The sequence below is a fragment of the Felis catus genome, chromosome B1 (assembly GCF_018350175.1).
Source record: "Felis catus isolate Fca126 chromosome B1, F.catus_Fca126_mat1.0, whole genome shotgun sequence".
Taxonomy (NCBI): Eukaryota; Metazoa; Chordata; class Mammalia; order Carnivora; family Felidae; genus Felis; species Felis catus.
In genome coordinates this window covers 134,745,620-134,771,690 of record NC_058371.1, presented here as the reverse complement: position 1 = coordinate 134,771,690, position 26,071 = coordinate 134,745,620, and the positions used below count along the sequence as shown (strand labels likewise).

The following is a 26,071-nucleotide window of genomic DNA, read 5'->3' as shown; positions in this document are numbered from 1 at the left end:
TTCTAATACCTGGCCTTAGTTAAGAATATATGCTGTTTTACTTCCATCACCATGTTATTAGTGGGTCTTTGTCAGCAAACATAAGATAAAATAAGAAATTGTTTAAGGGTTGGAGAAGAAGATACACAAACTGCCATTATTTACAGGCAATATGTGTGCCTAGAAAACCCTCAAATATGTTACAGATAAGAATTTAGCAAGATTGATGTATACAAAATCAATATTTTCATGCCCTAGCAGTAAACAGTTCAAAAACGTATTTTTAAATCCCATTTTAAAGATCATCAAAATATACAAGGTTTATCAAAATATATGCTGATATAAATATATTATATATACTGCATGTATAGTATATAATAGCATATATGTAATTAGAAATTTGTATATATACATATATATAAATATACACATTGTACTTATTTGTGTAAAGACATCCAAAAACCTATATTAACGGAGAGATATAACAAGTTTATGGATTGGAAGTCCTAATTCTATAAAGATTCTATTAATATTATAAAAGATTTCATATTGTAGGCAGGGAATTGATGTATGGATTCAGTGCGGTGCCAACAAATATCCTAACAGGTTATTTTGGAGGGAGGAGTTGACAAGCAGTTTCTAACTTTATATGAAAGTTAATTGTGCATTAATTGTGCCTGGTTGATCTGACAGGGGCAGGTTGAGAATGCATATTTAGAATTGAAACACTTTGCTTTGTAATCATAGCTGCCAAGTCAATGTTTTTAAGGCAGAGAAAGAAGTCAATAACATTTGAGTAGTTTGGGGCAGGAGCCAGGGACAAATAATATGTATACTATCATGTGAGAGCCACTATAAAATCAATGGAACTTCTGAGATTAAAAGTATTAGACTGGGGTGCTTGGGTGACTCAGTCAGTTGAGCATCTGACTCTTGATTTCAGCTCAGGTCCTGATCTCCTGATTTGTGAGTTCAAGCCCTGCATCAGGCTCTGTGCTGATATCATGGAGCCTGCTTGGGATTCTCTGTCTCCCTCTCTCTCTGCTCCTCCCTGCTCTCCGGCTCTCTCAAAAATAAAGAAAAAAGTAAATATTAAAAGAAATATTAGACTAATGAATCCAAAATTTTATTCACTGATATTTTTCTCCAGGATTATTTTGCTAAGCAGGAAGAGTTGCCAAAGAAGGGCAACATTAAATTTAAAATAAAAATATTCTTATCACACACGTAGATATACCTTATCAAAGAAACTTAAATACAAAACAAAACTTTTTTTTACCCCCCCCCCAAATTTTTTAAATGTGACTAGGCTCATATTCATTGTAGGTTCTCAGTTCCAAGTTGCCTTAGTATATCCAGAATAATATAGAGACCATTAGCTAGATCTTTAACACTATGAGTGGATTAACTCAAAATGACTTTTTACACAGTAGGGTTATTTTTTTCATATTAAAAAATTAATATTCTTGCAAAGTAGAAATTCTGGAGTAAAAAGCCTAAGGAATATTAAAAAATTCAACTGTGTAGAGAAAAGTATTAATATTTTGTGATTATATTTTAAATATTATTTTCTTTTATTTTTGCATACTACTTTCATTTTAAACTTAATTTGTGAATACATGAAACATTCATATGATTTCTTTTTTTTTTTATTTTTTTATTTTTTTATTTTTGGGACAGAGAGAGACAGAGCATGAACGGGGGAGGGGCAGAGAGAGAGGGAGACACAGAATCGGAAACACGCTCCAGGCTCCGAGCCATCAGCCCAGAGCCCGACGCGGGGCCCGAACTCAGGGACCGCGAGATCGTGACCTGGCTGAAGTCGGACGCCCAACCGACTGCGCCACCCAGGCGCCCCTGATTTCAAAATCAAAACTGTATTAAATGTTTACATTGGAAACTCTTACTTCCCTCTATCCTTATTCTTCCTGCCATCATACACACACACTCCCTATAGCTAACTACCTACTTTGATTTGTCTCATGTTTATTCTTCTTTCCATGATTTTTTCCTGTGTGAATAAAGACAAATACAAATATATGTTCTTAGTATTATCCCTTTATTACTTAAAATATAACATTCTGAATACTTATTTCTAAACAAACTATATTTTTTCCTCTGTATAATATATATAGCTCTGTAGAGAGGTAATATACAAATTCTCTGTAGATGTGACTTATTTTATTTTTATGGCTGCATAACACTCCATTAGACAGATGTATCATAGTTTCTTTAATCAATTTTTCATCGAGAAACACCTGAGTTGTTTCCAATTCTGCTGTTTGTAATGCAAACAGCCTTGCAAATATGTCATTTCTTATCTTTCTGAGTATGGTAAATATCACTAAAGTGGCCCCTATAAGAATTTTACCATTTTGGGGCACCTGGGAGGCTCAGTAGGTTAAGCACCCAACTCTTGGTTTCGGCTTAGGTCATGATCTCACCGTTCGTGAGTTTGAGCCTCACATTGGGCTCTGTGCTAACAGTGCAGAGCCTGCTTGGGATTCTCTCTCCCTCTCTCTGTCCCTCCCCCACTTCCACTGTTTCTGCCAAATCAGTAAACTTAAAAAAAAAAAAAAAAAGAATTTTACCATTTTGCCCCCTACCACCTCCTACCATAAGAGTGCTGCTTTCAGAGTCCGAATGTCCATTGATGGATGAATGGATAAAGAAGATGTGGTATATATATATATATATATATATATATATATATATATATATATACATACACACAATGGAGTATTACTCGGCAATCAAAAAAGAATGAAATCTTGCCATTTGCAACTATGTGGGTGGAACTGAAGGGTATTATGCTAAGCGAAATTAGTCAGTCAGAGAAAGACAAATATCATATGATTTCACTCACATGAGGACTTTAAGAGTCAAAACAGATGAACATAAGGGAAGGGAAACAAAAATAATATAAAAACAGGGAGGGGGACAAAACATAAGAGACTCTTAAATATGGAGAACAAACAGAGGGTTACTGGAGGGGTTGTGGGAGGGGGAATGGGCTAAATGGGTAAGGGCAATTAAGGAATCTACTCCTGAAATCATTGTTATACTATATGCTAACTAATTTGGATGTAAATTAAAAAAAAAATTAAATTAGAAAAAAAGAGCGCTGCTTTCTTTACCAACAGAACATCTTGCCAAACTTTTGTAATTTTGCAAAAGCATGTTATATTTACACAAGTAAATATCATACTGCACATGCAATTTCAGCAGCAACTATTAAGGATTATATTGAACATAATTGACTGTAGTTCAAAGAAGTAGAGAAAAGCAAAGTAGGTGTTAGAAGTCAAAGGAGATTTTTTTTTTTAAGTTCAGTGTAAAATGCAAATGTGATTAAGTTCTAGGTTGTCTTCTTCCTGCTAAAGACATTTTTCTTCCAATTAAACTTTCCAATTTTAAAATGTATTTATATAGAAAGTTATTTAACTATAAAACAATCATACTTGGTTGTTAAAAAAATTATTAAAATCATTGTATCAGCATTGGAACTGTACGTTTAGTTATTATACAGCTTTTTCCAAGGTTGAACCATGGCTTTTCTACTTTATTTTTATTTACTTATTTATTTATTTTTATTTTTTTAATTTTATGTTTGAGAGCGAGAGTGTGAGTGGGGGAGGGGTAGGGAGGGAGACAGAGGATCAGAAGCAGGATCCGTGCTGTCAGCACAAGCCCCATGTGGGACTTGAACTCACAAACTACAAGATGATGACCTGAGCCAAAGTCTGATGCTCAACCAACTGAGCAACCCAGGTGTCCCTTCACTTTGTTTATAAGCACACAAAGTGTTTATTAGTTATTTAAGATAAAAGTTTAAATGGGAATATTTTAATTATCATCAATTTTCTGGTCTATTGAAAATGGCTTATTGAACTCTTATTTTTAGGGGTCCCAGGTTTTCCCTTAATAGACATTATGTAGCTATGTTTTTGCTCTTCATATTTCTGTTCCATAATGAGACATAAACTCCAAAAGAAAAGAATTTTTTTTCTTTTTCTCCTACTGCCATAGACTTCATTTCAAACCTTTGACCTTTACCACCTTCTGAACAGCTGACATTTCTTTTTCTAGCTGAGAAATAATGAATGTTGTAAAATGGTATATATTGTTGGACACAAAATACAAAAAGTCAAAGTCCCAGTAGTTAATTGAGACAGTTTAGCAATTGAACTCAGTCCTCTCCAAATAAAGACCCTTAACCTTGCCAAGGACATTCTATCCTGGGCTTCCAAGAACAAGAACGTGTCACTGATCAGTTCCTACTATTGAGAATAGAGAGTGGGGTAAAGGGGGGATTTTCTTTGGCTACTATCTAATTTCAGTACCTTGTATACTGTGGACTCTCCCTGAAAATAATTGGATAATTAAAGGTTAGAGATCCCTTACCAGCACTTGAGAGTTAGTAGTGGATTTTAAAACCTTAGTTTCTTACAGCCTTCTCACAAGGAACCATTGGAAGGTTTGTTTCAAAGTATGTTTTATAGGTATTAATTTATATGTATTAATTTCCTTTGACTGCTGTAACAAATTCCCACAAATTTGTTGTCTTGAAACAACAGGAATTTATTCTGTCACCGTTCTGGAGTCCAGAAGTAGGAAATCAAGGTATATAGGCAGGGCCAGACTTCTTTCAGAGACTCTAGGAGGGAACTCTTCCAGTTCTGTGAGCATTTCTTGGCTTGTGACCGACTGTGTTTTTCCAGTTTCTTGCATCTATTTCCACATGGCCTCCTGTGTGGATATCATATCTGCCTCTTTTATAAGGATATTTGTGATTATATTTAAGGATCACCTAGATAATCTAGGATAATTCCCTGTCAGGATTCTTAACTTAATTACATCTGGAGACCTTTTTTCTCTGGTAAAAGAACATTTACAGGTTCCAGGAATTAGGACCTGCTATCTTTGGGTGGCCATTATTCAGAGTACTATACTACATTTAAAAATTTTCTTGAACTGTCTTTCATAGTCCTTAGTGCAAAGCAGAAATTTAACCTCTAGATTCCAAAAGGCCTCTATCCAACCCTGCTTTCTCCTGTCATTTTTCTTTGCTTTAAAAATCTATTTGTATGTTTTTTCTTGGTATGCAAGTAAAATGCGCTCATTGTTTTAAAGTTATTTTAAAAATAGGAAAACTTAGCAAAATAAAAATCATCTATGACCTGAATATTCCAAGATAATCACTACTAACATTTCCATTTTTCCCCTAAGCATTTAGTATCCTCAGCATATAGTACATAATAAATATACAACTGATGAAAAAACAAATAAGCAAATGAACTAATAAATTGCATTGTAGCTTTCTATCATATAAAGGAAGTGGAACTTGAACTTCAGGAGGGTCAAGTTGCATCTCTGAACTTTAACAGCTACACAGCTGCATGCTACTCAATCTATTTATGCCTCAACATTCCTGCTGTGTAATGGACAGATATAATTGTAACTCCACATAGGGTTTTTTAGAAGATTACAATAATCAGAGAAGTTGGCACATAAGTCTCAGTAGATGTAGCTGTAAGGTTCAAGCTGGAAAAGGGGGATTTCACTCCAAAGGGAAGACTTTAGAGTAGAAATTGTTGGGGGATGGATTTTAGGTCAACTTTTGAATTTTTTTCTTCCAAGTATAATCTTTCAAAAATGGCATGGAGCACCATCAGAGAATTAGTGAGATATTTTAGTCAAATTTCTGAGGACTGTGGTATTTAAAAGGGATTCATATATTTGATAAGCATGAGTAAGGTCATTTCTAAGGTCTCTACCAATTTTGAGAGTGTGATTATAGAATTTTGATTTTTGAATAATCGTGTCTTCATTTTCCCACATTTCTAATCTGTTCTCTTCCTGTTGTCAAGGAATTTCTTCATTTTCCAGTAAATCAAAAACATGTAGACAATGATCTAAATGTAGCTAGAATGGTAATGGCCATGTTTCCAGAGTGAATATTCATGCAGGAGGACTCCATTGGGGAAGAAATTGTTGTGCTTCTGTTCTGTCCAGAGTGGGTGTTCACATGGGTCCTTGTGTCTGAGAAGAAAGGGTTAAAAGCTTTTAAATGAATTATATCAAAATATATTACATATTTTTCCCCATCACAATTAGTGCACAATTAATTAGCATCCTAGGATCTGAACATATGTAATAATATTATGCAAATGCTGTTTTAAATAAAAATGAGCCCAGAATGACAATGCTTCTCAAGTGCTAAATCTGCAGTTAATAGAAAGTAGCAACATGAGACATTTATATAGAGAATTTATTTCTGTTTATTCAGTAATTGTAAGATAGTCTCATGCTATTATGTTTGCCATGGTTAATTTAAATAATGGTTTGAAAATATTACATCTATTATTTTGAGGAAAAACAGTACATTCTACAATGAGCACAGCTTTATGAATACTGTGCTACTTTCTCTACAAGACAATTTATAACAGTGCTTAGGTCAGTGGTCCCCAAAGAGTTTGCACATCAAAATTACTTTGGCAGATTCTAGAACTGTACAGATTTGCAAGTCTCCCCTTCACTTCCCTCCCCAACAACATTCCAGGAATTGGTGTAACTCATTTCACAGGCTAAGAAGAAACTTAATAACTCGTCATAAAACTTCTTCAAACTGCTTTAAATAGCAGTAATTGATTAGAAGTAGGAACATAAACTGGGTTAATAATCAAAGATATAGTCCTTAAAGCAGCTTGTATTCACTTACTCAATCATTTTTTGTTCAAATTTGTGTTAGGAATTTACTGTGCCAGTATCTTCGCCTCCCTGAGCTTCATTTCCTCATCAATAAAACAAGAAATACCTAGATCACAGAGTCACTGAGCATATTAATGATATAAATAGCATACATATTGGTTTAGCAAGGTAGCAGGTAAGAAATGTTAGCAAACATCATTATCAATCTCATGCTATGCTATTTATTATTAAGATTGTTAATTAGAGATTTGTTTGTTTTGGTTAGTCTAGCCTTTCAAACATGATAGTCAGTAAAAAATAACTTAAAATTTTCTAATTAGTTTACCTCCCTGTTTACTTGATTAGATAATAATATTAGCAGATATATATTGAACCTTTACTAGAACTACCTCATTATTTGGAGATTGGTAAAACATGGGGCCACACTATCTTTGGGGCTTCTGGGATACACGAAATATTTTTTTTATATTAAACACAGCTAAGAAATAGTATGTATCAGGCATTTTTCTACAAACTACCCATATTAGCTCACAGTGATTTTATGAAGTCAGTTCTATTTTTAATCTCATTTTAAGAATGTAGAACCTGAGTCAAAGGGAGGATACCTGTCTTGCCTGAAGTTAGTGGGCTAATCGGTGGTAGAGGGGGAATCTGAACCCAGAGCAGATTTACCTAACCACAGAATTAAGTGTCATTGGTAGATTGTTACATGGCTAGAGTGTTTCTGGGTACAATTTTAGATATTTGTTTTCTAATTTTCTACCTTCCCTGTGTGATCCTAAGATCCAGGAGTGCAAAGACATTATTGGATTTTCTCACCATTATATCCTTTGTGCCCAGGAGGGGGCCTGAGTCATGCCAGGTGTTGTTTAATAAATATTTGTTGAATTACTTAATGAAAGTACTTGCTGCAAAGAAAAAATAAAGTAAAATCAACCTATGGTACTATAAAAAAACTTCTGAATAATAGTTTCCCCTTGATGTCATTTCTCAACCTCTGTCTAATTGCATTAAAAATACACATATATATTGTAAAGCTGAGACTTTGCCCAGTCCATGATGTTCATGATCACTGTTAGTGCTGGAAAAAAAAATTCTTACTATTAAGTTTATAGAAAGTAACAGAGCTACTGCACATGCATACATTTTTTTCAATCCAAATTCCAGATAGGAAGATTACTATACTTATTTTCAACATGATCTTGCTTTACCCCAATATCTGGTGGTTTTGGCTCAGTGATTTAACTAGAGAGGAGCTTCTTTTTTTAATAGCAATTTCAGCTATTTAGCTGAAAATGAGATACTATTATGGTTCTGAATTATGTTTCTTTTGCCAACTCTTAGCTCTTAAGCTATAAAATATTTTGTTTAATGTATTATCTCATTTTGAAATTTTAAAAATTGTTTAGAAAGAGATATTCCCTGGAGGGATAAAAAGTAAGCTTAATTCCATTCTGAATATGCTGATTAGTTATTGACATGTAATTACTACCATATGTACTGAACTCTGATCAAAAAGGTTACATCTCCTTCTTATACTTGATTCTCTTCTCTGTGATCATCCAAAATTTCCAGTGAGGCATATTGAACATCAGGGGTAATATGCCATTTCTTAGAAAACTGAAAGCACTTGCACCCTGACTATTTTGTTACTCCAGATCCCAGCAAGAAATTGATGGCTCCACCTTAAAAGTGCTAATTGTAGAGTGTATGATAAAGAAACCATTTATAAAGTGTTGGGAAGGTTCATAGAAACCCACAGATAGGGAAAACATCCTGGGTCTGTTAGAGCTACTAGAACCTGGGGAAGCCTGCAAATTTAGGAGATGTGGACTAAGGTATCCAATGCAACTAAGGCCAATTTTCTGGCTAGCTTGGAGGAGGATAGGTCAATAAATATCTCAGTCTGTCTCTTTTGTGGCCTTCTGATTTTATGCTATGATTTCTCAAATCCAACCTGAAGTCAACAGTCAAGAGAGCCTGGTTTATGCAATTTATAGAGATTAGTTTCCAGGGGTACAGAATAGAGTGATAGGTGGAAAGAAGATGGGGGGGTGGGCAAATAGAGAACATCCAATCTAGCTATTACCAGGAAATTAAAGACTATCACACAGTTTTGGCTCAAATACATGGACTCAGTGGAGTTTGATTCTTACTAATTCCCTATTTCAAATAAGAGGTATCACCTTTCTTCTAGATATACAGAAGAGAGAAACTGAAGTAATCTTTGACTCTTTCTTCTTCATTCTCTATGTTTAAATGTGCCCAGTTTCTATTTCCAAAAATTGTATCTCCAGTAATGCATTTCTGATGCAAATTTATGCCATTTCTGCTGCCAATACATTTGTGTAAGTCTTGATGTTGTCATCTATGACAAATTAATTGCTTCATAGTAACAAATTTTTAAGAAGTTGGTATTCCTCAATCTCCATCTGCTTTGCTCAAGAGTCTACTCTTGTTCTCAGTTGTGGATGTTAAGTGCAGCGTCCTCTGCCCAAGGGTAGACTTTCCAGGGGGTGTCCTCAATGTCACCAAATCATTACCTCCTAATTATTCCTTCATGTGAAAATTCTCTTATTCTAATGTGCTATGCACATATGGCTCTAATTACTGCTTTTGTTGATGTGATTTCCTCCTTTTTAGAAGATTACCCCTACCTCACTAAATATTAAAATCTAATCTTCCTTTAAAAATTATTTTTTCATATTACCTTTCTTAACTAATCAGACTACACTAATGACACTCTCTTCTTAAACTCTTATATTTGTTTGGTTTTCTATATACTTTGGTACTTATTTCATGTATAGTCATATAATATGTTATTCTTATATTGAAAGTAAAGAGCTTATTTCTTTTCCATACTTCACACCATCTGAAATAATATCTGACATATGGTAGTGTCTCAATAAACTACTTCTCAATCAGATTGGGCACTTTTATTTTACGTGCTCACTAGTTGTTTATTTGTTTGCTTAGATAATTTAGAGTACTCTGGAAGAATTAACTAAACCCATACAAACAGTGCATACTTTTTGACTACTAATTTCTCTCTTAGGGCTTTGTCCTTTAGAATAAGTTAAGGAGGAGCTCAAAGATTTAGCTTCATGGATGTTCATGAAAATAACACTTGAAGAAAACCATAAATACTTTACATGAACAGAGGGTGTAAAAGTATGTATATTCAAGCAAGCGCTATACTATACATCTTTAAAAAATTATGTTGGGGCACCTGGGTGGCTTAGTCTGTCAAGTGTCCAAGTAGTTGGCTCAAGTCATGATCTCACAGTTCATGAGTTCGAGCCCCCTGTCAGGCTCTGTGCTGACAGTGTGGAGCCTGCTTGGGATTCTCTCTCTCCCTTTTCCTCTGCCTCTCCCCTGCTTATGCTCTCTCTCTCTTTCTCTCAAAATAAATAATCTTTAAAAAATTAAAATTAAAAATGATATCAATTATTAAATTGGCATACTAACAATACATGATTTTTAAGTTTTGAAGCAGATAATAAATAAGGCTTTATTTTGATTACTTTTTAAATAAAAATTACTGTAGCTGTTAATACACACATATACATAAATATATACAAATACAGGAAGATGTATAAGTGCTAACATTAGTTATCTATGGTGGTGGGTAAATTATAGATTTTTTAAATTTCTCTGCATTTTTTAACAATATTATATTACAGAGTATTTGAAATAACTATCACAATTAAGACTCTTCTCTTAGTTATAGACTTTAACTACATGGTTTCTATACAAGGTGATCAAGTTAAATTACTAGATTTCAGTTAAATTACTTTATTTTATAATTGAATGACAATGAATTAACCACAGCAAATGTTTGTCAATTACAATATATCCTGCCCTAAACATTATCTACTAATACTTGAACTATTATACTCTCATCATAATTTTCTTGGAAAACAGCTAAAATATAAAATCTGGAAGATGTCAAATTTTAAAAGTGAAAATAAAAATTTCAGCCAGAAGTAGCTATTTCACATGTATGAAAAAGAAAACAAAGAATAGCACTACTCCGTCTTTTAATAATCAAGTGAGGTACTTTGGGATTTCATGGAAGAGACTGACTCATGCAAGAGAATTATTTATGCAGGAGAGTGGCTTGAATTCAACTTACAGGATATATGTACATTTTAAGATCCTAAGTAGAGCCTGAAGACATAGAATTAAACAGGAGTCATGTGTACACACATACAAACATACAGGCATACGTGCACCCGTAAGTGAACATTGTATTTGTCTGGAAGGTTAGATGCTATATTCTAACACCCAGCTAAATCACAAATTTAATTACTTCACAAAATCATTTCAGGAAGTAAAATAAACTCTTCATTGAAACAGCTGATTTTTATCACTTTATATGGAAACCTTATAGATTAAACCTATATATTAAAAAGTCTTAATTATGATGAATATTTTCAAAGTGTTTTGTAATTTAAAAAATTATTGAAAACACCAGAAACTGGTGATCCATGGGCCAAGGACACTAGATATGATGAGAAGTAAGAAAATTTACTTCCTGGAGGAGGAAAAAAAAGGTAGTACCTCTAAAACTTCCTCTTGTAAGCAAGGAGGGGGAGGGGGATGTCTAACCTATAATTCCTTAGGTTTTAGTTAGGGAGTGCTATGCTTTAACACTCTAAGCCTAGATGTAGGGACAGAGTTGATGACTATAATTTTCTGTGCCAAATCAGGTAGGATGAAACCTGAGTAAAATATTACTTGAGCTAAATATTGCTTCAAACTGGCAAAACTGGATGATATAATCTTGTTGACAATAACATAGGCTTTTAAATCCATCATTCTTGGTTTATAATCTTGGCTTTACTACACTAACAGTACTTATTCACTCAACAATATACTTTTTTTCAGCATTAGCCTTATGTTAGGCAAAACACTAGGCATTGGTGGTAAATTAGAGAGCAAAACACACATTATCCTTACTCCTTTACAGTTTAATGATGGAGATAGACATTAATCAAATAATTTTACAAATAGCATAGTTACATACAGTAATAAATCATCCAGGAACATTTTCCGGAAGCTATACAAGTATATTTTGGATGTAATCAATCTGTGAAATGGTTATAAAACAATCCAGGAAAGAATACAGTCCTAAGGTAGATGGGAGTATGACACTATTTATAGAAAAGGAGTTGGCTTGATTACAGAAAGTCATAGAAAGCATCAGAAGCATAAGAGCAGAAAAATGAGCTTATAGATTTGGGTGGAAGTAGACCCAAAGGTCTATTGATCTGAGGACAAATAAAAGTCATTGAAGATTTTTAAGCAAGAAAATTGCAAGGTGAAGTTTCTGTTTCTAAAGATACTTGGAATGCATTAAGAAAAAAAATGGATTGAAAGATGTTTGAGTATTATGGAGAATTCAGTGAATGGACTTTGAAACATACAAGACCACAAACAATAGTCACTTGAGTGTTAGTACAGATATACTAAGGATGATGACTCCTACATTTCTGGCTTTTGCAACTGATTGGAAGAAGATGCCAGTCACAAAGCTAGTGAATACCTAAACAGGACCAAAATTAATTGCATTTTAATTTGACTAAATTTAGTTTAAGATGCTTTTGCTATGCAAATGGAAATGCAAATAAGTTCTTGGATATAAAGTTCTGAAAATTAGAGAGTCCTGAGTTAGAAATACTAATCTGAGGGGTGCTTGGCTGGCTCAGTCAGTGGACCCTGCGACTCCTGATCTCAGGGTCGTGAGTTCCAGCCCCATGTTGGGCATGAAGCCTAGTTAAAATTAAAAGGAGAAGAAGAAGAAGAAGAAGAAGAAGAAGAAGAAGAAGAAGAAGAAGAAGAAGAAGAAGAAGAAAAAGAAGCAGCAGCAGCAGCAGGGGGAAGGGGAAAAATATTAATCTGATATTCATTGGCTTATAGTTGGTTATTGAAGTCATAGACATGAATGAGATAGTTCTGAGAAAGAGAAAATAGGGTCAGAAGAGAAGGAATAATTGGATACATCTTTGAAACACTTTAATATTTAAAGGCCACTTAGAGCCAGGAAAAGAGACTCTACCAAGTCTCAAAGTAAGAGAAAAACCTGGAGAAAACCAAGAAGGTGCTTCAAGAAAGAATGGTTAATAGTGCTGAATCCTCCTGGGAAGTTAAATTTATTGAAGACTGAGAATTGTTAAGCATGAAGCTTGTGAGAATCAGGTAATTGGAATTGTGGGTGCACAAACGAGGCTGCAGTGGACACGTGTAAAGAAATATATCATGTAAAGAAATAGATTCAATGTAGGCAGCTCTTTGGTAGGCAAGGGGGGAAAAAGATGATAGCTGGAACAGGAGGAGTCAAAGTAGTATCTTGTAATGGGATAGAACTTTAAGTATGTCTTAGTACTGATGGAAATAATACACTAAAGAGAGAGAAATCTAACGGAAAAGGAAGGAATAATCAAGGGATGGCTATGGCAACCTTGGCTGAGTTATTTAATGCCTTCGCTTTGGTTTTCACAGCTGTAAAATGGAAAATAACACCTACCTTATAAGACTGTTCTAACAATTAAATAATATGATGTTGGTAGAAGGCTCAGTAAAAATTTTGGCACGCAGAATGCATTTAATAAATTGGTGCTTAAAATGAACTCGGTACCTAATACAGTATCTTATATACATTGGGTGGTCAACAAAAACTTGTTAAATGTTGAATTAATATGATTCTGTTACATGATTTTTGATTAGTTGGGAATATAAATGAGTCTGATGTGTATTACTATATACTGGATTACAGATACACTTTGGATATTTACTGATAATGATGATGATATCCAATATTTGCCCTCTGATGATGTTGATGTTTGGGGCATTTGTGTTCACAGGGTACTATTTTTCTGCCTGGAAATAAAGTCCTTGAACATCCCTGCAATGAAGAGAGCCCAGGAAAATTCCTTTTTGAAGTAGTTCCAGGTAAGGCATTTTTCTGGTTTGATTAAGTGACTGACATTCTGTGTTGGTAAAAGTGAAGACATACAACCTTTATTCTTCTTGAGTTGTGGCTAAGAACATTAATTTGAGAAGGCAAGTGTCAAATTTGGTTAGTTTTTACACAGATAGTGATTCCAGGTTTATACACCAGTACAAATGATGGTACACACACACGCAGTGCACATATGGCCACGTGACTATTCGATATCCATTCATCCATGTGACTCCAGAGTTGACCAGAAGACATGGAACAGCATTTATAAGGGACTAATGGAGACAAAATTAGTTTTATAATGTTCTTGTGATGTGAAATTTAGCAAGGTGTGACAGGTAGAGTGGCTTACCCAGCTGATTCACTGTAATATTTCTCCACAAACTGCATCTTGAAGGAACCTTTGCTATAAAAATAAAACAAAACAAAAATCCTCCTTCAATGACTTAACTAAGTATTGCTATTCTGTACCCCAGCTTTGCTCCCAACCAAACACTTCCACATGTTTGGCTTGTAGTATTGAGGATGTCTCTGCCAAGCCATTAGATCCTGCAGTTCAATTTCTTCAACATCTGTTCATTTTTTTCTAGTCATCTGCATCCCTCTCTCAGAGTACCTGATCTCCACTGAAATGTTTGACCCACCCAATAACAATTTTTTCAAGGCCGCAATCTATTTCTTTGATCAGTTCTTTAGCCCTTCCTTAATCCTTGATGTAAGAAAAAAGGTTGAGAATGTGGTTTTTATAGCATTGGTGCTGGCTGACCCAGTTCATGCGCTACTGACCCTGATTTAATCACAGTCTAGGGTGTGTGTGAATTTATTTGGGTGACTAATATGTAATGCATATCAATAATGCTGGCACAACGGCAGTCAATAAAACATTTTTCCCAGATTTATAAATGCTGGGAATCTAAAATGTGGAAGCATATTTTTCCCCTTCACTGAAAACAGCTGTAGCACTGAGTTCATCTGGCTCATGATGGAATCCATGACTAAATGTTAATTGATGCAGCTGAAGTGCAGAAAGGTTAGTCAGATGCATTGTGTTATTTGTCTCCCCCCAGGGAGAACACATTGTAAGAAACCTGAATCTTGTTTGCTCTATTAAAATCTTTTTATACTTACTTTTTAGTGGAATACCCTGTATAGAACCAAATTCCAGATGTTGCAAAGTCTTTGAAGTATCACTGGAGGAAATTTCTTTCTCTATTTATTCACAATATTAGTGCCTATCGGCTTTTAAGTGAGCATGGTATTAAACTGACAGCTTTGACTCTGTCTCCAATAATACTAAAGGTCTGCTTTCCCATTCTGTCTACTAAGTATGTAAAGATTTCATCTTTTGATGAAGGTGTTCTAATATAACATAGATGGATATTGTCAAGATTGTTCTAGAGAGAACTGGGCCTTCGAACCCAGGAAGTCTCAAAACTTCCCCTCTAAGATTGTTTCTCTAGGGGATGCATTTCATATATAGGGAATATGATATATGGCTTTTGATGAGCAAAGCTTAAGTTTAAGACTCTGTGATGTGAAATCTGACGGTTGTCTTTTAAAAAAAACAAAAACAAAAAAACAACACATTCTCAAGGAAATTTAGGTTTGCTGCAGTAATTATGGAAATAAACATACTATGCGCATAGCTCATTTGAAAAGATGCTTCCTGAATCATTAACACAATATGTAATATTTTCTAAATTAGGTCTTATAATTCTAAATTATCTTAAGGAGTGATAAGAGAATTGTGCCAAATGCTTCTTTAAAGAGAAAGTTGGAGAAACACCATGGCTTCATTAAGAATTCAGTGTTTGTGCCATGAATTTTGGTCATTGAGGCTTTATTGGTGTGTCCCTCCAATTAAAATAGAATTTCCAGACAAATGCTTCTGTATTTGTATGAAAATGTGGGAATCTAAATCACATGATTTTTAACCATTTTTGCAATATTAGAATTACTGACTATACTGGATTTATTTTTGCAAATGAGAAGGATAAGATGATATTTTCTAATTATTCTAATTAGGTGATAGCTGGACACAGAGAATCTAGAAAGTTGCAAGAATGTGTTCATTTGTCAGAAAGTGTGAGACAGAAAAGATTGCAGAAATGTGGTCAATGCTTTGTACAGAACCTTATTTTGTAGGCCTGACTAGCAGCAGATTCTTATAACATATACTTATTCTATATTGGCTTTCTCTGAGGAATTCTCTCCATCACCATTTTTGAAAACCCATGCTACAAATGATGTTTACAGATCCAAAATGATTCTGTCTTTATGTACAAATACCTCAAGCCCAACTACCAAGGTATATAGATGGATAGGATTAAATACTTTAATCCCAACTGCCTATAATGATTTCTAACAAAACTGACAAAAAGCTTTCTGAAAGCTCTTTGCCAAACATTCTGGTACTATATATACATACACACATTTGTGTGTGTGTGCAGATATACGTAAGTTTATGTATATATGTATATATATATATATATATATATATATATGTATATATATATATACATATATATACATATATATATAGTTTATCTGTATATGTGCTATATATCTTTTTAATTCTTTATATTATCGAATATTATAGAATATAATTCTTTATATAGAATTATTTATAATTTATATATATCCATATATGCTATGTAGATAGGAGTTGTTTTGTTTCATTTTTGTTTTACTTTAGTCTGAAATGTCCTCTGAAATTAAGTAATAGTCATGTGTAAATAATAAAAAAAAAGATTTTACAATAGAATCAAAGTTCTCAGTTTGCATTCCCACCAACAGTGCAAGAGGGTTCCCGTTTCTCCACATCCTCGCCAGCATCTATAGTCTCCTGATTTGTTCATTTTGGCGACTCTGACTAGCGTGAGGTGATATCTGAGTGTGGTTTTGATTTGTATTTCCCTGATAAGGAGCGACGTTGAGCATCTTTTCATGTGCCTGTTGGCCATCCGGATGTCTTCTTTAGAGAAGTGTCTATTCATGTTTTCTGTCCATTTCTTCACTGGGTTATTTGTTTTTCGGGTGTGGAGTTTGGTGAATTCTTTATAGATTTTGGATACTAGCTCTTTGACTGATAGGCCATTTGCAAATATCTTTTCCCATTCCATTGGTTGCCTTTTAGTTTTGTTGATTGTTTCCTTTGCAGTGCAGAAGCAATAGCACTGGTAGGAATTTACCCAAGGGATACAGGAGTGCTGATGCATAGGGGCACTTGTACCCCAATGTTTATAGCAGCACTTTTAACAATAGCGAAATTATGGGAAGAGCCTAAATGTCCATCAACTGATGAATGGGTAAAGAAATTGTGGTTTATATACACAATGGAATACTATATGGCAATGAAAAAGAATGAAATCTGGCCTTTTGTAGCAATGTGGATGGAACTGGAGAGTGTTATACTAAGTGAAATAAGTCATACAGAGAAAGACAGATACCATATGGTTTCACTCTTATGTGGATCCTGAGAAACTTAACAGAAGTCCATGGGGGAGGGGAAGGAAAAAGAAAAAAAGGTTAGAGAGGGAGGGAGCCAAAGCATAAGAGACTCTTAAAAACTGAGAATAAACTGAGGGCTGATGGGGGGTGGGAGGGAAGGGAGGGTGGGTGAAGGGCATTGAGGAGGGCACCTGTTGGGATGAGCACTGGGTGTTGTATGGAAACCAATTTGACAATAAATTTCATATTTAAATAAATAAATAAATAAATAAACAAACATTAAAAAATGTTTTCTGATTTTTGTATATGACTCAATTATATTTCTTTGTATAGTATATTTCCATGCAGATTTTAAACTTTTGTGAAAATCTATCTGAAAACAAACCTACCATAATTTAGGATTAATTTATTTTAGTCTTACTATTATCTCATGAAATGAATTGTGTCTGGATAATGCCATGATTTATACCATTTCACATAATTTTTTTCCTATTTCCCTACTTGTTATTCAAAAAGGAGATGTTAGCCAAATTGGCAAATTTGAAGACTTTGCTGTCAGGCATGCCAAATTTTAGACTGGAGTGAACTTTTATGGCCAAGTGCTAAGCTTTTGGGAAATGTGGTTGAGAAAGGAATGTTGGCAGAATTTAATGTATAGTACTTGAAGTAAGAAAATGCATTCAGTCTTTTTGCTTCTTAAAATGTGTTCTGGGCAAATTTTCCTTATGATGTTTAAAAAATAAACAGAATAATTAATAGATGATGATGTCTCAACCTTCTTTGAAGAATAGTCTGTCTCAGGGAGAAGACATAATGATTCAGAGGCAGAAAGGCAAAAGGAGACGAGGAAGTGTATGCTCCATAAGTGTTAGGAGCCATGTCTTTCTTCTCATTATGGCATCTCTAACACATGGTACAGTATGATGCAGGGTACTGGATGAATACTTATTGAAGTGTATATGTTTACCAGGTTCACGGCAGACTCTCAATTGTATGAAATGATTTTATTGTCAGCAATAGCTACTCCTAAATTGGCTATGCTGAACTCTTATTTCCTGCTGTGTAATATCTTTCCATCCCCTTGTGCAGCAAAGACCTCGTTGTGGTTCTAGTGGCTGAAGTGGAGGGAAATTCTGTATGTCCTCTTTCCTACTTCTCTGCTTTCCTTTCTGATAACGTTACCAAAAGAGAAATGGAAGAAGGTAGAAGTCTACACAGAAGCTATTGCTGTAGTACAGCTCCTTAACACTGACTGGTTATTACATTTCTTTCCAAAAGTTGACTTGCTTATAGAGAACATCTGTGGATTGTTCAGCATCCCTAGAATTGGAAATCCACTTCACATGGTAGACTTTTCCACCTTAAGCAAGGTCCTGTTAGATGGCATACCATTAGAAGGGCTCAAAAGCCAGCTGCTTTCTTTGTGCTTATTCAGCTACCAGGAAACTCATGTACCCTGGTCTGCCAAGTAGGGATAATGCAGGCTGTTTCACCATTGCTGCTTCCCTCAACCCTGTCATCTTGTCCCTTTTTTCGTGAAGCATGAGCTTCAGACCCAACAGATTCAATGGATTGCTGAGCTTCATGTGAGTCTACAACTTGGAGAAGGGGTGAGTGACAGTTCTAGCATACTTCAGAATTTACCAGCAACTCTCTTGTGCTTCTCTGAACTTGTTCTGATGGTTGAGAGAATTTATTTTCCTCCCCTTAAAAAAATAGGGTTTATCTTGAAAACTTTTCTTCAAGAGGCACTTCCTCTGTCCTCGTCGTCTTCCTCTTGTTATAGTCAGGGTCAGGGAAATGGGGTTTAGGTTTCTTCTCTGAAATGCATTCTCTATAAGGTACAACTTCCCTTGTGATTTTCAACATAGAATGCGAATTTTTAACGGTTTTTTTCTTCAGATTTATAGACTAAAATTGTCACTTGCAACCACATGGATGGAGCTAGAGGGTATAATGCTAGGTAAAATAAGTTAGTCAGAGAAAGGCAAATACTGTATGATTTCACTCATATGTGCAATTTGAGAAACAAATTAACAAAGAAAAAAAGAGACAAACAATCTGCATGTCTTGAAATACAGAGAACAAAGTGGTGATTGCCAGAAGGGAAGTGGGTGGGGGGAGGATGAAATAGGTGATGGGGACTAAGAGGACATTTATGTTGATGAACACTGAGTAATGTGTAGGATTGTTGAATCATTATATTATACACTTGAAACTACTATAACGCTATGTTATCTATACTGGATATAGATGATAGATAGATAGATAGATAGATAGATAGATAGATAGATAGATAGATAAGTTTTTAAAAACAGTGTATTAGGGAATGCTCTCTGGAGATATCTCATCTTTGAGAAAGCAAGGAGAGCAGGATTAGACAGAAGGAGAAGCTGGCCCACACCACCATTCCAAATGAGGTCTCAGCTGATACTATGGGGAGCTCTAGAGCTGGGATGCCCCTCAGGGCTGCTCTAAACTCAAGGAGCAGACCTTTTATCTTGGTATTAGCTAGTCTAGTGGTTTATGGGAAAAGAGGAGACAGATAAACTCAGGTGAAGCAGCTCCCTGTTGCAATGGAGAGCAATCTCCATGAAGGCTTCTGTGAGCCATCAGCAGCCAACATGCCAGCCTCTGGGATCTAAACAGAGCAGTAGGTTACTCATTATAGAATTTATAGCTTTATCTGTATCCCAGGCAATGTTCCAGGATCTTTACATGTATCATTAAATTTTATCTTTATCACAGCTCCATGAAGCCAGCTCTGTTATTATCTCCATTTCCAGATAAAGAAACTGAGGCACAGTGAAGTAATTTGATCAAGGTCAAACAGCTAACACTACTGTGTGTGTGTGTGTGTGTGTGTGTGTGTGTGTGTGTGTGAGAGAGAGAGAGAGAGAGAGAGAGACTGATTTATCTTTACAAAGGTAAAGTTCCAGAAAATCAAAATAAAGTTTTATATATATATAGATATATCTATCTATATATCTATATATCTATATATCTATATATCTATATGTCTATATCTATCTATCTATCTATCTTCTGGCATAAAAAAATATGAGATATTAGAGGCTGGAGCCTGGTTTCTGAAATATGAACTTATGAATTTTTTATTGTAATTAACAGAGTATGTATTAAGAGTTTTGGTACTTGATGTGAGAGTAGGCATTTTCATCTATTTGCAATTGTTTATATGTTTAAGCCTATCATAAAAATAGGCACTAGATAAAGGTGCCCACTCACAGGTCTTTTAAATGTATGTTCTCTGGTCACAAATAGTAATACTGTCATGACGAGCTGGGGAGAAAATTCACCTGCCTGCAGTAGCCTTACTTTTATGTGAATGACTATACCAGAGAAGGAATGTGCACCTGTAATTTTTTCCTCTGGAAAACGATTGCATGCTGAAGCTCCGCTTTCTTCATTACAGAACTCACTTCACTAAAATTGTCTCTGCTTCTTCACAAACTCCCTCCATACACTGGCCAACTTATCACACACTGTCTAGCCACCAGCAAGCATGCTTAATATTATTCACATGTTGGGAATCAGTACACCAACCCGCATAGGTATTATCCAAGGAAAGACTCATTATGAGTTTCAAGGGCAATTACCAATATTCCAGACTCTCAAAGTCCCAATTCGGCACAGTGCCCCAAATCAATAATAACTATAACTGGGAGGCTTTCTTATCCTCTTCCTTCCTCCAGGGAAATAAAAGAGGTAAACACAGAAGAAAAGGGGATGAGAGGTGAAGATACAGCTACGGAAATGAAAAAAAAAAGGGAGAAATTTTGAAGGGTAATCCAAAGTAAGTTTCATCTGCCTGGAAATAAAATTAAACCCTTCAGAAGAGAAGGTGTCATATAACCTGCCTTTAGCCATGACTACGCTAATTATTTCCAATATCCTCTGACAATTGCATATCACTTCTGTAAATATCAATAAAGAATGTTTCTATTCTAATTATTTTGCAGAGGATTTTTATGAGCTGAGCGAAAAGTTAGGGGACACGAGTACCTAAACAATCTAATAACTGTATTATGTATTGTTTTGTCAGAAAAATGTAAATACCTATATAAATTGCAAATGATTTTGGGGGTTTCAAAGATTCCTAGAAACCCAACTGTAGACTGTAGGTTAAGAACTGTAGTCTAAATTTGGGGTCCAGAGACTTGATTAATCTCTATCAATCTATTTATCTGCATTTTCTCCATATTTAGTTATTTATCTCTGTATTCATATGCATCTATCTATTTCACTTATATACACACATGCATAAGTGTGGCAAAATTTTTCTCTATTATTTGTAATTACGTGGTATACTATTAATCAGTTTTTACTTTTATTTCCCTGATCTAGTTGTTTTTTCTCCTGTTTCTATGATTGGATAACTCTCCAGACCTATTTCATGCATTTACAAAAAAATTCTTCCTAGGTAGAACATTTCATGGATCTGGAGAGTGTATAATTTTTAATTGACCCAAACTTGAGCCTATTTAGATGGTCAGTGCAGCTGCAGTATAGAATAAGCCATATGAGAAATAGATAGTTGTAAGATATAGTCATGGATGTCTCTGAGAAAGAAAAAAGCTTGGCCCAGTTTTTGAGTTTTTGAAATAATTATTCGACATCAGCAATGATAGTTTATCATCCATGTGTGTATTTGCAATTCCTAGTAGGGTGAATAAAGTCATTGGTTATATTAATTTGCTGTCTTTAAAAACGTAAACCAGTATTTGGTGTCTATTTTGTGTGAAAATGTGGAGACATTTTAATAGTGTTCTAGCATAAAAGGCATAAAAGTTGGTCATTTTCTTGATCATTAGTTAAATATGCTGCTGAGGCATTTAATTTTATGACACTGTCTTTATCTTAACTATTTTTTCTCTTTTGTGTTAGTACTGTAAGTTACAGTTCGTGCAATTCTATCTGTTACCCAAAGGCAACTATGACAATCTCTTTTTTTGTCTGCCTAAGTCTGTAGGCAGCCATGAAGCTTGTATTATTTTTCTTTTCTTAGTTAATGTGTGGAAATCATTTAGAGAATGCGAGTAGGAGTTGTTTATGGTATGAAATCGTAATTCTATATACACAAGTAATTCTGAACATGAATTAAATAAATGCATTGAAAAGCAGCATGTTTTAGCTACTATGTATTCTTTTATTTAAAAAAAAGTGGTTGGGATTTTTCCTTCAAAATTCCCTTCCTACTTAAAATGCCTTAAAATATACATTTGAAAGAGGCTATTAAAATAATACAAAGGGCATTTTAAAATGTTTGTAATCCCTTGAAATTTTACTGCCATGTCAACCAGAAGGCATTTGGCCCGTTTGTGAACCCATTTGGAGTGTGATCTTACGATCACACTCGTGAAGAGTGTCTGTATGAGGAGTGCTCTCTGACGGTATTGGTAGACACGTTCATCCATTCCCATTTAATGTTAGGATTCATTCTATGTGCCAGATCAGGGGTCAGCAAATATTTTCTGGACAGGGCCAGAGAATAAATATTTTAGGTTTTACAGCCCATATGCTCTCTGTTATAACTACTCAACTCTGCCATTGTAGCATAAGCACACGGGTATTGGCTATGTTCCAATAAAATTTTATTAATGGACACCAAAATCTGGATTTTATGTAATTCTCAAATATCAAGAAATATTATGATCCTTTTGATTTTTTTCCAGCCACTTAAAAATGTGAAAAATAGATAGTAGGCCAGATTTGGCCCATGGGCCATAGTTTGGGGACCCTTGTAGCTAGATAAAAAAAGCTAGAGAAAAAAAAACCTGTGAAAAGGAGCCTGAAGATACTAATATAAATCACTAATCCCCACTGGTGCCACCAGAGCCAGAATTAGAACTCTGAGACAGCCTGTCTCCCCAGGCCATAGCATCACCCACAGCCTCAAAATCATGATTCAGGAACTGTTTGCCAACAGTTTTATTTAGAAGCTTTCATCTTTTAATAATGCTTATTTTTTCCCCCAATCACAGTAAATCTAAAAAGTTTTAGTGACCAAACTAAAATTCTCTATTTAAACCCTGTCTTAGCCCATGTATAACTCTAGATCCTGACCAGTGCTGACCTCTGTTATGTGACTTTTTCAGAAATGAATACCATTAATAGAGGATTGGGTGTGCCTGGCATGAAAAATTTCCTATATTTTGCTTAGTCCATACAAGTTCAGGGAGATATTCGTAAGTATTCTGAAATGGAAGCATCCTTTGCAAGATCAAAGAAGCTTGAAGTGTCTTCTAAACTCACTGCTTTACAATGTACACCAGCATCATAAAATTTTAAGTATCTTACAGAAAATGGCACTACTTTGTTTACTGGTAAAATTAACGAGCTCATTTTCTCAGAGGGGTAGTTTGTTTTCCTCACCCCTCATTTATTGATATCTCTCTGCCGCAACCTACCGGGTTTCCTTTAACATCAGTATGAGAAACACTTCTATCATGTTTATAGCTAACATTTACTGAAATAGGTGTCAGGCCCTGTACTAATGCATGCTAGGCCTTATACACAATGGCTCATTTAATATGTGACCACACTTGCGATTGATGCCATTCTTCCCAACGCCAGGAGGCAGTGGTACACATTCATGTTTCTAGTAAATGCTCAAGCCAGGCTTGACACCCGTGTGAGCCCACAAAACCACCACATGCTACAACTTTCTCATACCAATAAGAATAATAATATGGATGGGTTCATTTTCTAGATCCCACAGAGGCCAAATATCTAAGAGTTAAGAGAAATAAAGAGGGCAAATGAAAGAAATGAGATTAGGGTTTAAAATTTATTGTACTCTGCATTTTCTTCCTCTGCCTTTGAGACTCACATTTTTTATATTAGCTGTGTTCTCTTTCTTCCCCCATTAGATTTGAAGCTCTTGAGAAAAGAAATGTTACCTTCTATTCCAAGTGCCTAGGAAAGTGGCTATCATATAGTGTATGTTCACTGCATGTCTGTTGAATTAATGAATAAACTAGGCCTCAGTTTTATTATCTATGGAATGATTGCATTGGATTAACCAAAATTTTTTTAAAAAAACTTAAAGTTTTTATTTTTTTTTTTTTTTTTTTTTTTTTTTTTTTTTTTTTTTTTGGAGATGGCAGGGCAGAGAGAGAGGGAGGCACAGAATCCGAAGCTCTGTCAGCAGAGCCTGATTGGGGGCTGGAACCCATGAACCATGAGATCATGACCTGAGCTGAAGTCAGGCACTTCATTGAATGAGCCACCCAGGCACCCCTGGATAAATCAAAATTTTAAAAGTCTTGCAGTTATGAATTACTTAACATGGTCATAGCTTTCTCCCTACACCATAGGAGACTGGAGACCAGAGAAGTTCATGAATTTCACAGACTATACTCTTAAAAAGTATTTCACATTGCCTTCTCCTTCAGTCCCTCGTTAATACTAAAACCAATAGTGTCTTCTAGTACTTTGATGGCAGCAGCTGTTTATTAACATTATTTGCTGGAATTAATGTGATTTTCCTCCCTCATTTTTCTTTGAGGCATTGTTTTAATTATGCATTCACAGGCTGTTTGTGTTTACCTGTCTTTTTTATCCAATAATTGAAAAGGGCTTTGCAATCCAAGCACGCTAAGAAAATAGACCGTAAAGTGCTAAACAAATGTCGGTGGCTGTTATTATGAAAATAGAGTTTCTCCAGGCAGTTCTTTTTCTGTGGCAGGGCCCCTTTAGGCTGTATCTTAGCTAGGGAAACAGCATGTTTGAGTGAGTCAATGGCCAGTGGAGAGAACAACCCATAGGTTAGAAATGGCACAGGAATGAGAAGGAGAAATCATATTCACAGGAAAAGGAATACAACAGGAGGAAAAGGAGTGTGCAGCAGAACTGCTGCTGATAATTAGGGGTGGGAAGCACCCTTGCAGCAAGGATAAAACTGGTATATCACCATGTCCTGTGCCAGCTCTCAAGGAACCAGGGAAGGGGTTTTCCTTTTGTTTTCTTTTCTTTTCTTCTTTCTCTTTTTCTTTTTTTCTTTTCTTTTCTCTTCCCTTCTCTTTCCTTTTCTCCTCCTCCTCCTCCTCTTCCTCCCCCTCCTCATCCACCTCCTCCTCTTTTCCTTCCTCTTTCTTCTTAATAAAAAACTGAGCTGAAGTGATTCTGAATGTTTCAAAATGTGAAACCTGAAGAATCATCTGCAACCCAGATGATCAGGCCTGCTGAATTTCCTGGCTTTGAAACAAATGTTATCTCTGTCAATTCATCTTTAGGTTCATTTGTCCTGTTCGTTATTCAAATACTACCTTTCTCAAACAGTACTCATCTTGGGGTGCTGGGGGTGCTTTGGGGGTTGAGCACCTGATTCTTGATTTCGGCTCAGGTCATGATCCCAGGGTCATGGGATCAAGCACTGTGTCAAGCTCCACACTGAGCATGGAGCCTGCTTAGGATTCTCTCTCCCTCCCTCTGCCCCTCTTCCTGACTTGTGCACACACACACACTCTCTCTCTAAAATAAAATCTTAAAAAATGGCTCATCTTTACAGCCCCATTACATCAGGCCTAGAAAGGCCCAGATGGAAATCCTAAGAGGTCCTGGATCATGCAGAAATGTATGATCCAACCTGCTGAAATCCCTATATCCTAATAAGAAAACTGGCAACCTAATTGCAGAGCCACCGAGGAGTTATAAAACCCCAATTTATTCCAGGCGCTTTCCTAAATATTTTGATAAATATCAAACTATTTGCCTTAGGTGTATAGGAGTAGAGAGCAAGTAGAAACTGTCCCTTAGGACCTAGGAGGAGACCTAGGAGGACCTAGGAGGGTCCTAGGAGGAGAAGATGACCTAGGAGGAGAAGATGCGGAGGTGATGGTGAAAAGCAAAGCTGCGAGGGCCACCCTAGAAGCCAGCGTAGGAAAAGGAAAGAGATAGAGACTTCTCTACTGGACAGAATCAGTTCCCAGCTCTGCCACTTGAGCT

At 35.4% G+C, this 26,071-nt stretch overlaps 1 protein-coding gene across 6 annotated transcripts in view; it reads left to right on the top strand.

Annotated features, from left to right (window-relative positions):
* The window catches only part of ARHGAP24 (Rho GTPase activating protein 24), a 661,374-nt gene that overhangs the window by 365,229 nt on the left and 270,074 nt on the right, over positions 1-26,071 (top strand). For 5 of the 6 annotated variants that reach the window (XM_019829276.3, XM_003985210.4, XM_019829275.3 and 2 more), the window contains one exon: positions 13,557-13,644. In XM_019829276.3, the coding sequence (XP_019684835.1) occupies positions 13,557-13,644 (88 nt within the window). Of the gene's footprint in view, positions 1-13,556; positions 13,645-26,071 lie in introns of those variants that run through there. The other variant, XM_019829278.3, reaches the window with a different exon arrangement.